Source organism: Microcebus murinus, chromosome 7 (genome assembly GCF_040939455.1).
Source record: "Microcebus murinus isolate Inina chromosome 7, M.murinus_Inina_mat1.0, whole genome shotgun sequence".
Taxonomy (NCBI): domain Eukaryota; kingdom Metazoa; phylum Chordata; class Mammalia; order Primates; family Cheirogaleidae; genus Microcebus; species Microcebus murinus.
Genome location: NC_134110.1, coordinates 78040471 through 78053136, shown reverse-complemented (window position 1 = coordinate 78053136; position 12666 = coordinate 78040471). Strand labels below are relative to the sequence as shown.

The 12666-nt window shown below is 47.3% G+C and overlaps 1 protein-coding gene across 2 annotated transcripts in view; it reads right to left on the bottom strand.

Moving 5' to 3' along the window:
* PAG1 (phosphoprotein membrane anchor with glycosphingolipid microdomains 1) overlaps nucleotides 1–12666 on the bottom strand; it is a 138189-nt gene that overhangs the window by 13985 nt on the left and 111538 nt on the right. For both annotated transcript variants that reach the window (XM_076005198.1, XM_076005197.1), the window contains exons 4-5: nucleotides 5919–6124; nucleotides 4288–4339 (exon numbers count right to left, since the gene is read on the bottom strand). In XM_076005198.1, coding sequence (XP_075861313.1) covers nucleotides 4288–4339; nucleotides 5919–6043 — 177 coding nt within the window. In that variant the 5' untranslated portion in view covers nucleotides 6044–6124. The remainder of the gene's footprint in view (nucleotides 1–4287; nucleotides 4340–5918; nucleotides 6125–12666) is intronic.

The following is a 12666-nucleotide window of genomic DNA, read 5'->3' as shown; positions in this document are numbered from 1 at the left end:
ACCACAGATACGACCCAACCCTATGTGTGCTATGCCTTTTCCTATGCGTGCATAGCTACAATAAAGTCTAACTTACAAATTAGGTACAATAAGAGATTAAAAAATGATAGAACAATTACAAGAATATACTGTACTAAAAATTACGTGAATATGCTCTCTCTCTCTCTGTCACTCAAAATATGTACTCACAGAACTGTGTTCACCTATTTTTAGACCATGGTTGACCTTGGGTAACTGAAACCACAGAAAGCAAAAGCATGGATACAGGGAGGAACTACTGTATTTAGATTTAAATGAAGTGAAATAAGATAAAATTCAATTGAGTTTCTCGGTCGACAAGTCACATTTCAAGTGCTCAGTAGCAACCTGTGTCCATCTGGTACCATAACATGACAGTGTAGACACAGAACACGTCTAGCATCTCGGAATGTTCTAGCAGACAGTGCTGTCCCAGAACCTTAGGAGCACGGGGAATCTTCCATCGCCATCTGGACAGCTCCCCACCTGGTGATCTACCAATAGGCTGTAGGCAGGTTGTGAGATATCAGTCCCCGTAGCTTCAAGGCAGGGAAGGAACCAGAAGGCCCAATGCTGGTCAAAATTGACTCCGGCAGGGAACAGCAAAATCCCTGTAACACAGGTGCTGTAAAATGCTATCCTTAAAGATGCACCGTGCCACGAAAAACATGGAAAAGCATCACTATTTGTCACCTGAAGAGAAAAGACTTAAATCTGGTTAAAGGCAGATAATGCTACTGATTTCTGAAACTCTTTCAGAATCAGCCAAGTCTCTGGGTCCAAGATTCACAAAGACAATCACTGGCTGGAGACCAGCTCTGCAAACCTTTCTTTTTTTTTTTGAGACAGAGTCTCACTTGTTGCTCAGGCTAGAGTGAGTGCCGTGGCGTCAGCCTAGCTCACAGCAACCTCAAACTCCTAGGCTCAAGCAATCCTCCTGCCTCAGCCTCCCGAGTAGCTGGGACTATAGGCATGCGCCACCATGCCCGGCTAATTTTCTATATATATTAGTTGGCCAATTAATTTCTTTCTACTTATAGTAGTGACAGGGACTCACTCTTGCTCAGGCTGGTTTCGAACTCCTGACCTCGAGCAATCCGCCCTCCTCAGCCTCCCAGAGTGCTGGGATTACAGGCGTGAGCCACCGCGCCCGGCTCTGCAAACCTTTCTTATTCCCACAGACAAACCCTGGGCTGGGGAACCCGTGGCCTCTGATTTCCAGATTATTCTTTCTTAAGCACCAAAGGAGGCAAGAACAGCTTCACCTTTCTCTGTCTCACCCCTTTTAATAAAATGATTTGTTCTGTAAAATTTGAATTCAGTCAAAAGGCTGCACTCCAGGATCCAGAAGGCTGCAGGTTCCCCACACTTGCCGGGCAGTTTCTTTAACACATTAACTGCCATGTGAGTTGTATTTAACTCACACTAATTCTGAGTCCGGGCCCTCATGAAGCATATGTTAACTTACACGTCTCTTTACTTTGGGAGCCACATGAACTATTTTTCAAGTTGCATATAACTCACAAGCAGAAAACAATAAAAAATAACAACCTTTCCATTAAATTAGAAAGGGTCATTTTGTTCTCAAAGTTTTTATTCTATTTTCATCATAAAACACCGTGACCCCAAGGAAAAAATTTTTTTTCTGGTGTGGCTGTCACTGTGTTAAATACCCATTGGTCCCAGGCCACTGCCAGAGTCACTGCAGAGATGATTTGCTCCCCGTCCTATCCGTGGCCTGCATGACCCAAGAGGTTACCCCAGGCTCCAGGACTCCACATGGAGAGTTCTGAGTTCACACAGCACAGGAGCGACAGTTGGCCTCAGCAAATTCTCTGACAAATTCTCTGACTCCTAACTTGGAGCCAAACTGTGATAGACAGCAAGGAGCTCGTGCTGTGGCACGATACAAAGGTTTATGGGGAGTCGCTGTTGCAATGTGATGCAGCTCATATCTGATGAGCCCACAATGAGATGGGTCATTGTGTCAGGCTGCCGGGAACTTGAGGTGCAGATGCGTCCCCCGCGCCACTTCCCCACCCATCTGCCAGAAAGGATGCTTCAATCAGGCAGGAATGGGGGTAGGTGTGGGGGCAGAAGGCTCTCAGGTGGGCTCCCAGCAGCATAATATAGGTTCTAACCACCATTTCCAATCTTAGTGTCTGCGAGATGGGGAATCTGCAAGTTGCACAAGATTTAGGATCCGAAAAGCTCTTAAAGAGAGCTGGGTGGGCAAATGCGTGCACCACTGCCCGTGCAAGCACGTGTTCTCGTGCACAATCTCTCAGACGCACACACTCACATACGTGAGGCTGCTTAATTACGTGGCAGATGAGGAAGAAAGCACAGAGAGCCAGCCTCTTCCTCTTATCCACTGCCACTCTCTTCCCGCCTCACCCGGGGCTGCCGTGACCTCGAGAAGAGCAGCCGGACGTGAAGGTGTAGAGTGGGGGGGCTCTCACACTTGCTCATACATCAGAATCACCTGGAGCGCCTGGTGACAGTTCCTGCCCTCCCCATCCTTGGGAGGAGCTCACCTCTAACAAGCTCCCAGGTGCTTCTGCTGCTGGCGTGGTCTGGGCCACACCTGGGAACCCCTGCTCTAGCAGGAAGTCACCCATGGAGGTGGCGGTCTTCCCCCAGCCCCATCTCACTGCCCCGCTGGCGCCAGGGAGAGAGGTGGGAGAGGAAAAGCGGGGCCTGGATCTGCACGTGGGAGAAGCAACAGAGAGGATCTCCTCGTCCCTCCACGCTCCTCCTGGGGCCACCATGGCAGCAGTCACTGGGGCAGAGCAGAGGTGGCAGGAACAGATAAGAAGTGGGGACAATGTAGACAACCAGAGATGGGAATGGGGTGAGAAAAGGGGAAAGAGCGGAAAGGCAGATGGGCGACCTGGGTGTGTACATGCAGAAAGGAAGGGAAGGGGAGCCCTGGGGGGCCCCCAGGAGGGACAGGGAGCCTGACCACTTCCTGCCTGCATGGGCTAAGAGAGTCCCTCGAATTTGTAGGTCAGGCGGCCTAGGCCAGAGGTATCTCCTGGGGAACTCCCAGTGTGTCTGTTGGCTGCGTGTTTTACACCAGACCTCGTGCTATGTTTTTGACTCCTTTTGTGCACCCTCTTTTGCCTCCCCACGTTCATTTTGCTTGACCTTGAGCAATCATGTCCTGCACAGGAAGCACCTTCTGTTTTAGCACTGCCACGGGGCCCCCAGGACTCTGAACCCGGCCTTGTGAATGTGCGGGTCGGGGAGGGAACCCGCATCCCCAGCTGCTGGAATTGCTCAGCCACGTAAGGTGAGGTCGTGGCCCTGAGTCAGAGGACAGGGCGGGACTGGGCACTCTCAGGCTGTTCCTCACCAGGGTGGATGATCATCCACCTGAGGATCGTCAGGCCCCGTAAGGTGCTGGGGACACTCAAGCGAGGCCAGGCTATCCCTGGAGTGCTGTGGGCCCCAGGCTCTGGTTAGCTGAGTGACCGACCCACTGTTATGGGTTGAACTGCATATGTCAAAGTCCTAACCACCAGGACCTCAGAATGTGACCTTCTTTGGAAACAGGGTCACTGCAGACGCAACCAGTTAAGATGAGGTCACACAAAGTAGGGGCCCCCAGTCCACTATGTCTGCTGTCTTTATAAAGGGGAACTTGGACACACAGCCAGACATGCATAGAGGGAAGACAATGTGACAGACAGAAGGAGAACACCTTGCAAGGAAGAAGGCAGAGACTTGCATGACGCACCTACAAACCAAAGAACGCCACCGACCTCCCGCAAGCCACCCGGAGAGAGGCCTGGAACAGACCTGCCCTCAGAAGGAACCGACGCTGCCATCACCTTGATTTTTGGACGTCTGCCCTCCAGAACCGAGACTATATCTATATGCTATTTAAGCCACCCAGTTTGTGGCCCTTTGTTATGACAGGCCTAGCCATTGGAAACACCAGTTGGAGCTGGGCAGAGGCAAACAAGAAACATCCCTGCGGTAGGCTGGAGCCATCTAAGGATCATTCTGGCAGCGGCAAAACTGCACCCATGTCAGAAACTCTCCCAGCAAACCCGGCTAATCGCACGGGCCTCTGGCCACGGTGACTATAAACCTACAGGAAGAGGACACAGTCCAGGCAGTCACAGGTAACTTCAACTTAGTTCTCCCTCTTGGGTTAATTCGGCTCATAAGCATGTGGCAACACACTTGGATATGTAGCCGATATCATAGCGGGTGCACACAGACAGACAGACAGACAGACACACATGCATGTGGGCTCACCACGTTCATTAGGTTCTCATGGTCTCCGCTGTGCTGTCTCGGCTTCTTTTCCCTGAGATGGAAAATAAAACATTGTTGTAACGTCAAAAGTGCCCCCTAAAATAAAAAAATACACTACCCTGTCCTATCCTAATTCTGACCACCATTTAAATCTCTATCATTTTAAAAACCATGTGTATTTTGTCCAAAGAGGAAAAAACTAGACAGTTACTTTACCACCTGTTTGCAGGTATAAGGTACAAGGGGTGGTCAGGCCACAGAAGGGACTGGTCACCTGTCTTGAGCAGCCCTTCTTCCAGGAATTAAAAATGGAAGCTCGCAGTGAGAGACTGAGGCAGGGTCCCGAGTAGGAACTGCTTAAACCCAGAAGACTGGAAGGGGCTATACCATTTTTTTCTTTAGAAAACCCAGACAATTATCTCATCTCACTTAGAGTCTTTGCAAAGTCACACACTGCAGAGGGATGGGGAAAATAAAGAAAATACAAATTTTGGCATGCCAGGAAGAGTACATGCTCTCAGCATGAGTCATATGTACTTCCAGTCTATGGAAAAGTCTGTCAAGTAAAAATAGAATTTGTTTTTACTCAGGACAGTCTAAAGAAAGCCATCAGTTGTAGAAAATATGGTTCCCATGCACGCGCCATATATGGCAAGAGTGACACCTAGTGGGAATGTGAGTAACTGCAGCAGCCGGCCGCCCGGGCCAGGGCAGCCCACACTCCGGGCAGTCTTATTTCTTCATCTCCCTCTTCTGATCAGACGGACTCTGTCCCAGGCACGGAGGCCTGGGTCCAAACTGGGCAGGGATTAGGAGGCTACCTGGATTCAGAGGGTCTGGCTTTTCCCCTCTTGAAAGATTGTAGGGTGGGAAGCCCTATCAGACTTTTAAGTGACATTTGGAGTTTCTTCCAAGATTGAGAGTGAGTTTGGAACTGGGCTGGAGAACCATCAGCTGGTCTGTGCAGGCTCCAAGAGCATCCATCCCCCAAGAATCCTGCCTGCTTTGCAACAGCTCCTGGGTGTCTCGCAAAATCACTCCTCATTAGAAAGAGCTTTACTTCTCTCTCTGAGCAAAGATCTATTTTTTTTTTTGGGTTACTGACATTTTATCTAAGACAGAGGAGAGAGACAGAAGTATAATTCTAAAAAGAGATACTGATGATTATTTCACATATAGCATTGTCTCTCTCCTAGGAAAAATAATCTGTTTCTTAAGAGGCTGCACTTTTACATTATGAATCTTTAATAAACGATCCCTAGGAAGCCATGTAATGGCAAAAATTCTCAGTAATTTCCCAGTGGTGGCAAAAAGATGCACATTGCATTTGGATTTCGGAATGTCCACAGATGGGAAAAGACAACACAAATTTTGACAAAAATCTGTCAAAAGGACAGCAAGAATTCCATTCTGGGAAGTTTAAAATGTAAGGGCTCTTCTGGTTGCTCCTCAGTGAGATCAAATGTGGATTTTCATTCAGTGAATAAAGAATGTCCCGGCACCCTCTGCAGCAGAGAGAAGTTAAAGTGTGAGATTCTGCGAACAGTCATGCAGCCTTCTTATACACAGTCGCCTCTGGGTACAGGGAACATGCTATTTCAAGGTTTTGGTGAAGACACTCTGGCTCTTACCTATCGCAACTAGAGCACAGGAAGATGAGGAAGGTGATGAGGAAGAAAGTGGCGACAGCTGCCAGGCTCCCCCACAGGACGACCTGCATCTGTCCCCCGCTCAGCACGCCGCCTGCAGGTCCCATGGTGGGAGCAGGGACTCGCACAAGCTGACGGAATCGGTCCTTCAAAGGTGGCGGTGTGGGGGTGCCGAGGGCTCCATCCTCCTGCAGAGAGAGAGACCAACGTGTTTGGAAAGTACTTCTCGGGTAAAGGGGCAGAATCTTGGAATTAGGTTCCCCTCCCGAGCAAGGCCTTTGAGCAAAGTCAGGGGAGTGTTTGCAGAATGCAGAACACAGCCTGGACTTGACTTGAAACCTGACTCTGGGCAAGTCCCCTCCACAGTATAGGCCTCTATTTTCCCCACCTACAAGTGACAAAATCGGGAACGTACAAGTGCCCAGCGCAGTGTTTGAAGCGATGGATATCTTATCTTGATATGTTTGGGTGACAGATTCTTTTTTTTTTTTTTTCAGCATATTATGGGGGCACAAATGTTAAGGTTACGTATATTGCCCTTGCCACCCTTCCCCCTCAAGCCAGAGCTTCAAGCGTGTCCATCCCCAGTTGGTGCGCATGGCACTCATTGTGTATCTATATACCCATCCCCTCCCCGCTGCCTGCCCGACACCCGATAGATGTTATTCCTGCATGTCCACTTAGGTGTTGATCAGTTAATACCACGATAGATTCTTAATGTCTTCAAACAAAGATTCCAAGTACTCTATAGCAGATAAATACATGCTCATTTGTATTCGTTTTTTTTTTTTACCAGAATATAAAACAATCTTTATATAGCTTTTACAAATATGTAATAATTCATCATCCCTCCCCCACCCCCACCCTGTCACCTCTTATCTCCCCGGCTCCCCAAACTTGCTGTTCCCTGAGAAGGTTTAAGGTCAGTCCACCTAATGAAACAGAACGTCTTCATAGCTACCTGCACACACAGTTATCTACTCTGAGGATGTGACTGTATTTCAGGGCTGGTTTCCACCAAGCTGCTGTGAGCGCCCAAGAAACGCATTTTCAAATGAATGGATGAAAGTATGTGCTAGGAATACAGCCTCAGCAGTAAACAAGACTCATTCATAAACAACTACACATGAAGCATAAGAGCTTTTTTTTTTTTTTTTTTGAGACAGAGTCTCGCTTTGTTGCCCAGGCTAGAGTGAGTGCCGTGGCGTCAGCCTAGCTCACAGCAACCTCAAACTCTTGGGCTCAAGCAATCCTCCTGCCTCAGCCTCCCGAGTAGCTGGGACTACAGGCCGTGCGCCACCATGCCCGGCTAATTTTTTCTATATATATTAGTTGGCCAATTAATTTCTTTCTATTTATAGTAGAGATGGGGTCTCGCTCTTGCTCAGGCTGGTTTCGAACTCCTGACCTTGAGCAATCCACCCGCCTTGGCCTCCCAGAGTGCTAGGATTACAGGCGTGAGCCACCATGCCCGGACAGCATAAGAGCTTTACCGAGTACATTTTAGCACCTGGGATGTACCAGGGATTCTGCTAAATGCCTTCCTCATCCAATCACTGCCACCACCCTGCGCTGGAGACACTGATAATCCCTCTTTCTCGGAGAAGGAAGCTCAACCCAGCAGAGGGGTAAAGACCCCCAAGTGTCTCAGGAGCTAAGTGGCAGGGTAGGTTGAGCCCGGCTGTCTCTGACTCCAAAACCTGTGCTCTCAGCCCCTTATGGAAGCTGCTCCTCACTGGGGGTGGGGGGAGGGGAGGGACCAGGACTCAGGGGGCTACTGCTGCCCCCTGTTCCAGTTGCAATGCTTCTAAATGGAAACGGCCAGATTTCTTCTGTTAAATATTAAGAGTTACAGAGCAGTAGATCAAATTAACAATTACCTGCCACGAGAGAGGCCTTGTTGAAAGAACAGCTGCTTTGCTCAATCCTAGAACATTCTAAATGAAAAGGAACAGCCTTTAACTTAATGTCAAGTGTCATGAATAAAGCAGATAAATATGTGTGCCTTATGATAATGACGCGACATTTTTCTTGAAAAAGACTGTCGATGTTTACATTCTCGTTGGCTTCACCGGCAGGTGACTATATTCAGCTGTCGCTGAGTGCTAATGACATCAGGACAGCACGAGGGTGGCCTCACAGCAAACCAGAGCATGCTGGGAAGGGAGGAAGTAAAAGCCATTCCATTCCAGCAGAGGCAGCTCAACAGGACTGAACTAGCTACAGGCGAAACCATCATCACATTTATTTGAATATTCCAAGTTGAAGGGTAATAAAAAACTGAAAAAGAGGAGCTTTTTATCTATAATGTATGCAGAGAGGATTCTGAGATGAAGGTGATCGTTTTCCTTAGTTTTTGAGTCAACATGAACATCTTCTAATGCCCTATAACTACATAAATATAAAACTTCCTGTGTAACCTAGAACTTTCTTCCTGTGATTATATATTATGCTTGTGAACACTGTAGGCATATGGTGATAAAAAGTCAGATGACTTTTGCGTGTGTGCTCCTGGACAGCTGTATCTGAATTAAAATAACCATCCCCTATGACTTGTTGATAAAAAGAATAATTCACTTTAAATCCAGACTACGGGGCCGGGCGCGGTGGCTCACGCCTGTAATCCTAGCACTCTGGGAGGCCGAGGCGGGCGGATTGCTCGAGGTCAGGAGTTCGAAACCAGCCTGAGCAAGAGCGAGACCTCGTCTCTACTATAAATAAAAAAGAAATTAATTGGCCAACTAATATACATAGAAAAAATTAGCCGGGCATGGTGGCGCATGCCTTGTAGTCCCAGCTACTCGGGAGGCTGAGGCAGGAGGATCACTTGAGCCCAGGAGTTTGAGGTTGCTGTGAGCTATGCTGACGCCATGGCACTCACTCTAGCCTAGGCAAAGTGAGACTCTGTCTCAAAAAAAAAAAAAAAATAAATAAAATAAATAAATAAATAAATCCAGACTACGAATTGGCACCACAGTACGTTTTTAACATATGTTCAAGCAAGCACTTACATCACGGTGACTGATGAAAATATATGTAATAAAATTTTATATAAGGGTCCAAAGCATAAACATTTTAAGAAGCACAGAAAAAAAGCTATGTATCTCTTGAACAGGCGTTTGTTTGTTCCTTCCTTCATTCACACAGATTGATCAATGCTTATTTATAAATTTTTTGTTTGTTTGTTTGTTTTTTTGAGACAGAGTCTCGCTTTCTTGCTCAGGCTAGAGTGCTGTGGCATCGGCCTAGCTCACAGCACCCTCAAACTCCTGGGCTCAAGCAATCTTTCTGCCTCAGCCTCCCGAGTAGCTGGGACTACAGGCATGCACCACCATGCCTGGCTAGTTTTTTTCTACATATTTTTAGTTGTCCAGCTAATTTTTTTCTATTTTTAGTAGAGATAGGGTTTCACTCTTGCTCAGGCTGGTCTTGAACTCCTGACCTTGAGCGATCCTCCTTGCCTCGGCCTCCCAAAGTACTAGGATTACAGGCGTGAGCCACGGCGCTCGGCCCAAAAGTGCCAGGTTCTTTAAAACTAGTTTGCCGTGTGAGTTATTCAAAAGTCAGCGATCCACCCAGCCAGCCTAGCATGGGATCTCTAGCACCTCTCTGCACGTCTGCTTGTTTCTCTTCTTTTCTCTCTTCCCCATCTCTTAATGGAAGAGGCCAATAGCATATCATGACCTGTGTGGGGAGCCCGGCCTCTTAGGACGGTGCAGGGAGAAAGAGGAGGAAATGGGATTATTACAAGCTACTGAATAAAGGCTGGAACTCAGAGAAGACGTGTCAAAACTCCTGGCTCACTCCCCTTCAACTAGAATTTTCTGAAAAGCCACTTCGGGAAAGATGTTTCCCAAAGTTCTCACCGTGGACAAAAATCTCACAATGAATGGAGTGACTATCATCTGGTCCACGTGTCTGAGTCAGATACACTGTGGTCCCTGGGGACAAGGGCAGCTCCCACCTATCTGACCCTCTAAGTGCCACTCTGCAGGGGGTCCCTGGTGACACCAGTTGCAGGGGTGGTGGCAGTGCTGGCAGGTTGAATGGTTGCAGTGGCAGCTAATGCTGCCTACATCCCCTTTAGAAACCTGGTGGGGGGTGTGTGTGTGTGTATCTGCACACACACGACCTCTGATGACCTCACAGCAGACCTCCCAAGTGGGATTACTCCAGTTTCAGAGATGATCTGAGCTCTGCTACTCTTCTCTCCTGGTCTCCTCCTTTCATTTTGAATTTGCGTCTCCATAATTCTGCCACTGCCGCCTGTTCCTTCTCTAGCTATCTCCTTATATTTTGGAAGCCCGTCCACAATTCAGCCAAGACTGCCCCCCCCTCCTCCTGCCCCCATATGTATAGGCCGCCCCTCCCCCACACGTGGAGATGGGCCGCCCCTCCCCCATGTGTGTAGATACACACGTATGATTTTTGTGCTCTACCTTCCTGGAGGGCCTGAGGGAAGAGGCCTCATGTGGATGGGCCAGGGCTCTTCTGCCGAGGCTGGACCCTCATCATGAACTGGTTTTACTGCCCCTGAATGAAATACTTAGGAGTCCTAAATTTGTGTATTTTCAGCAGTGGCAGGGAATGGGGGAGGAGGTGGGGGAGGGGTACCAGTGTCCTTCCCTGTGGCCTGAAGGCTTCTCTCAGGATTACTGACAGGAGGAGAGAATCAGAGGAGATGAGGCAAAGTATCTAGGAAGTAAAAAGTTGCCCTGAAAAGGAGGGGCTTGACGCAATGATGGCATTTTCCAGAACGTGCACCGTGCCAACCAGGCTCCCTGTGGCAAAAGTCACTCAAGGCTACACTGTCCTGTGACACTGTTACTGGCCCAAGAGGAACACCTTAGTTTTTGCTAATTCCTATACCAAATAAGACAGGTTCTGACTATTTGGAATCATCTCTACAAGCAGAAATATCTGAACAGTTATGGGAAGCATCTCTCATAATTTTTTTCATGGAGACATTTAAGTATATTTTCCTTAATCCTGTTCTTGCCTGATCCAATAAACTTGCATTCAACTACAGAATATTATCTTTTCAGAATTTAAAAAATATTCTGTTGTCAGAACACATGTATAAATATTCTTTGAGTTATTCAACATAGGGCAGAGAAGGGCCATTTACTTATTTATTTATCTATTTTAGAGACAGGGTCTTGCTCTGTTGCCCAGGCTGGAGTGCAGTGGTGTGATCATATAGCTCAATGAGGCCTTGAACTCCTGGGCTCAAGTGATCCTCCTGCCTCAGCCTCCAGAGTAGCTGGGACTACAGGCATGCACCACCATGCCTGGCTAATTTTTCTTATTTTTGTAGAGATGGGGGGGGGGGCGTCTCACTATATTGCCCAGCCTGGTTTTGAACTCCTGGCCTCAAGCGTTACTCCCACCTCTGACTCCCAAAGTGCTGAGATTACAGGCATGAGCCACCATGTCCAGCCAGACCATTTACTTATTTTTATTGTACCTCAGCTAACACTTAATTAGGGCTCCTGAATGCCTCACTAAGATGAGTTCCAGAAGATGGCAATATTAATGTAATCACAGATTTACCTTAACAGTTGTACATCAGTTCTTTTTGCTTTAGAATGGACTTCATTATTGGCTGCATTGATGTGACATTATGGCTGGAGAATGTAACACATGAATAGTGCATGACAGTGCTGTAAAAGAGGCAGTGGTCCCTCCTGCCACCTGCACCCCGATTCTATATAATTTCAGACTATTGTGGGAACTTGTCATTTGGCCCTGAGAGAGTCAGTGCTTGAGGTTATAGGACTTCTGGAGGGGGTCCTTTCAGAAGTTGGTGTGGTTAATTATTTTGGATTAAAATCTTTACAATCTCTTACCATCTTTTTATATTAATTAATTAATTAATTCATGATTTTAATGAATAAAGGATTCAATCAGAAAAACCACTGGCCTTTTACTTTAGCAGCAGTTCCCACTTTCAACCACAAGATGGCAGCCTAAGTCTATTCTCAGCCCTCATGGGCAGGCTCCTCAAGGAGAGATGCTCAATTACTCTTGTCGTTTGTACCTTACGCTTGGCATTTTAATTATCTTCATTAGCCTGGACTATCAGCCACCGAGATCAATTCCAACAGGAGAGAAAACAAAACCCAGATGAAATTAATGCCAGGTGCAGACCAAATGGCAGCTATTTATTTCTTTGGCCAAACACCTTTAACAGGTAGGTGCCTCTGACCACAGCAAATTCTTTCAATAATAATTTGGTGGAGGCGGGATGACCAGTGAGATCAGCTACAGAAGCAGACACTTTACAGTTCCTTTGAAGCAGGTTTAGGTCAGTAATGATAGTCATTAGCATTTTTACAGCTGTTGCAGTAGACTCATAATTAAGCCAGAGAGAAACCACCTCCACCTCCCTGAGGGGTGGAATAAGGGGGGCAAGTTCTCCAGGCCAAGGGGCATTCCTCCTTCCTGACCATTAACGGGTGTGGCAACCACGCAGTAAAAATGACACTTCTGGGCTACAAATTAAACAAATTTAACAATGGCACACAAGCCAAATTCTCAGGTGGGTTTGCTCGTCCTTTGAGCACACTCCCTGACAGACCCACAGGCTAAGGCTACATAAACCTCTTAACAGAATTCAGAGTCCCCTGAAAGGGCTTTAAACAAAAAGTATTTAAATTTGGGGAGACTTCCTTTCAGATCAAAGGACTCTGATCTAGACAAGCCCGAGACACTGAACTTTGTACAAAGG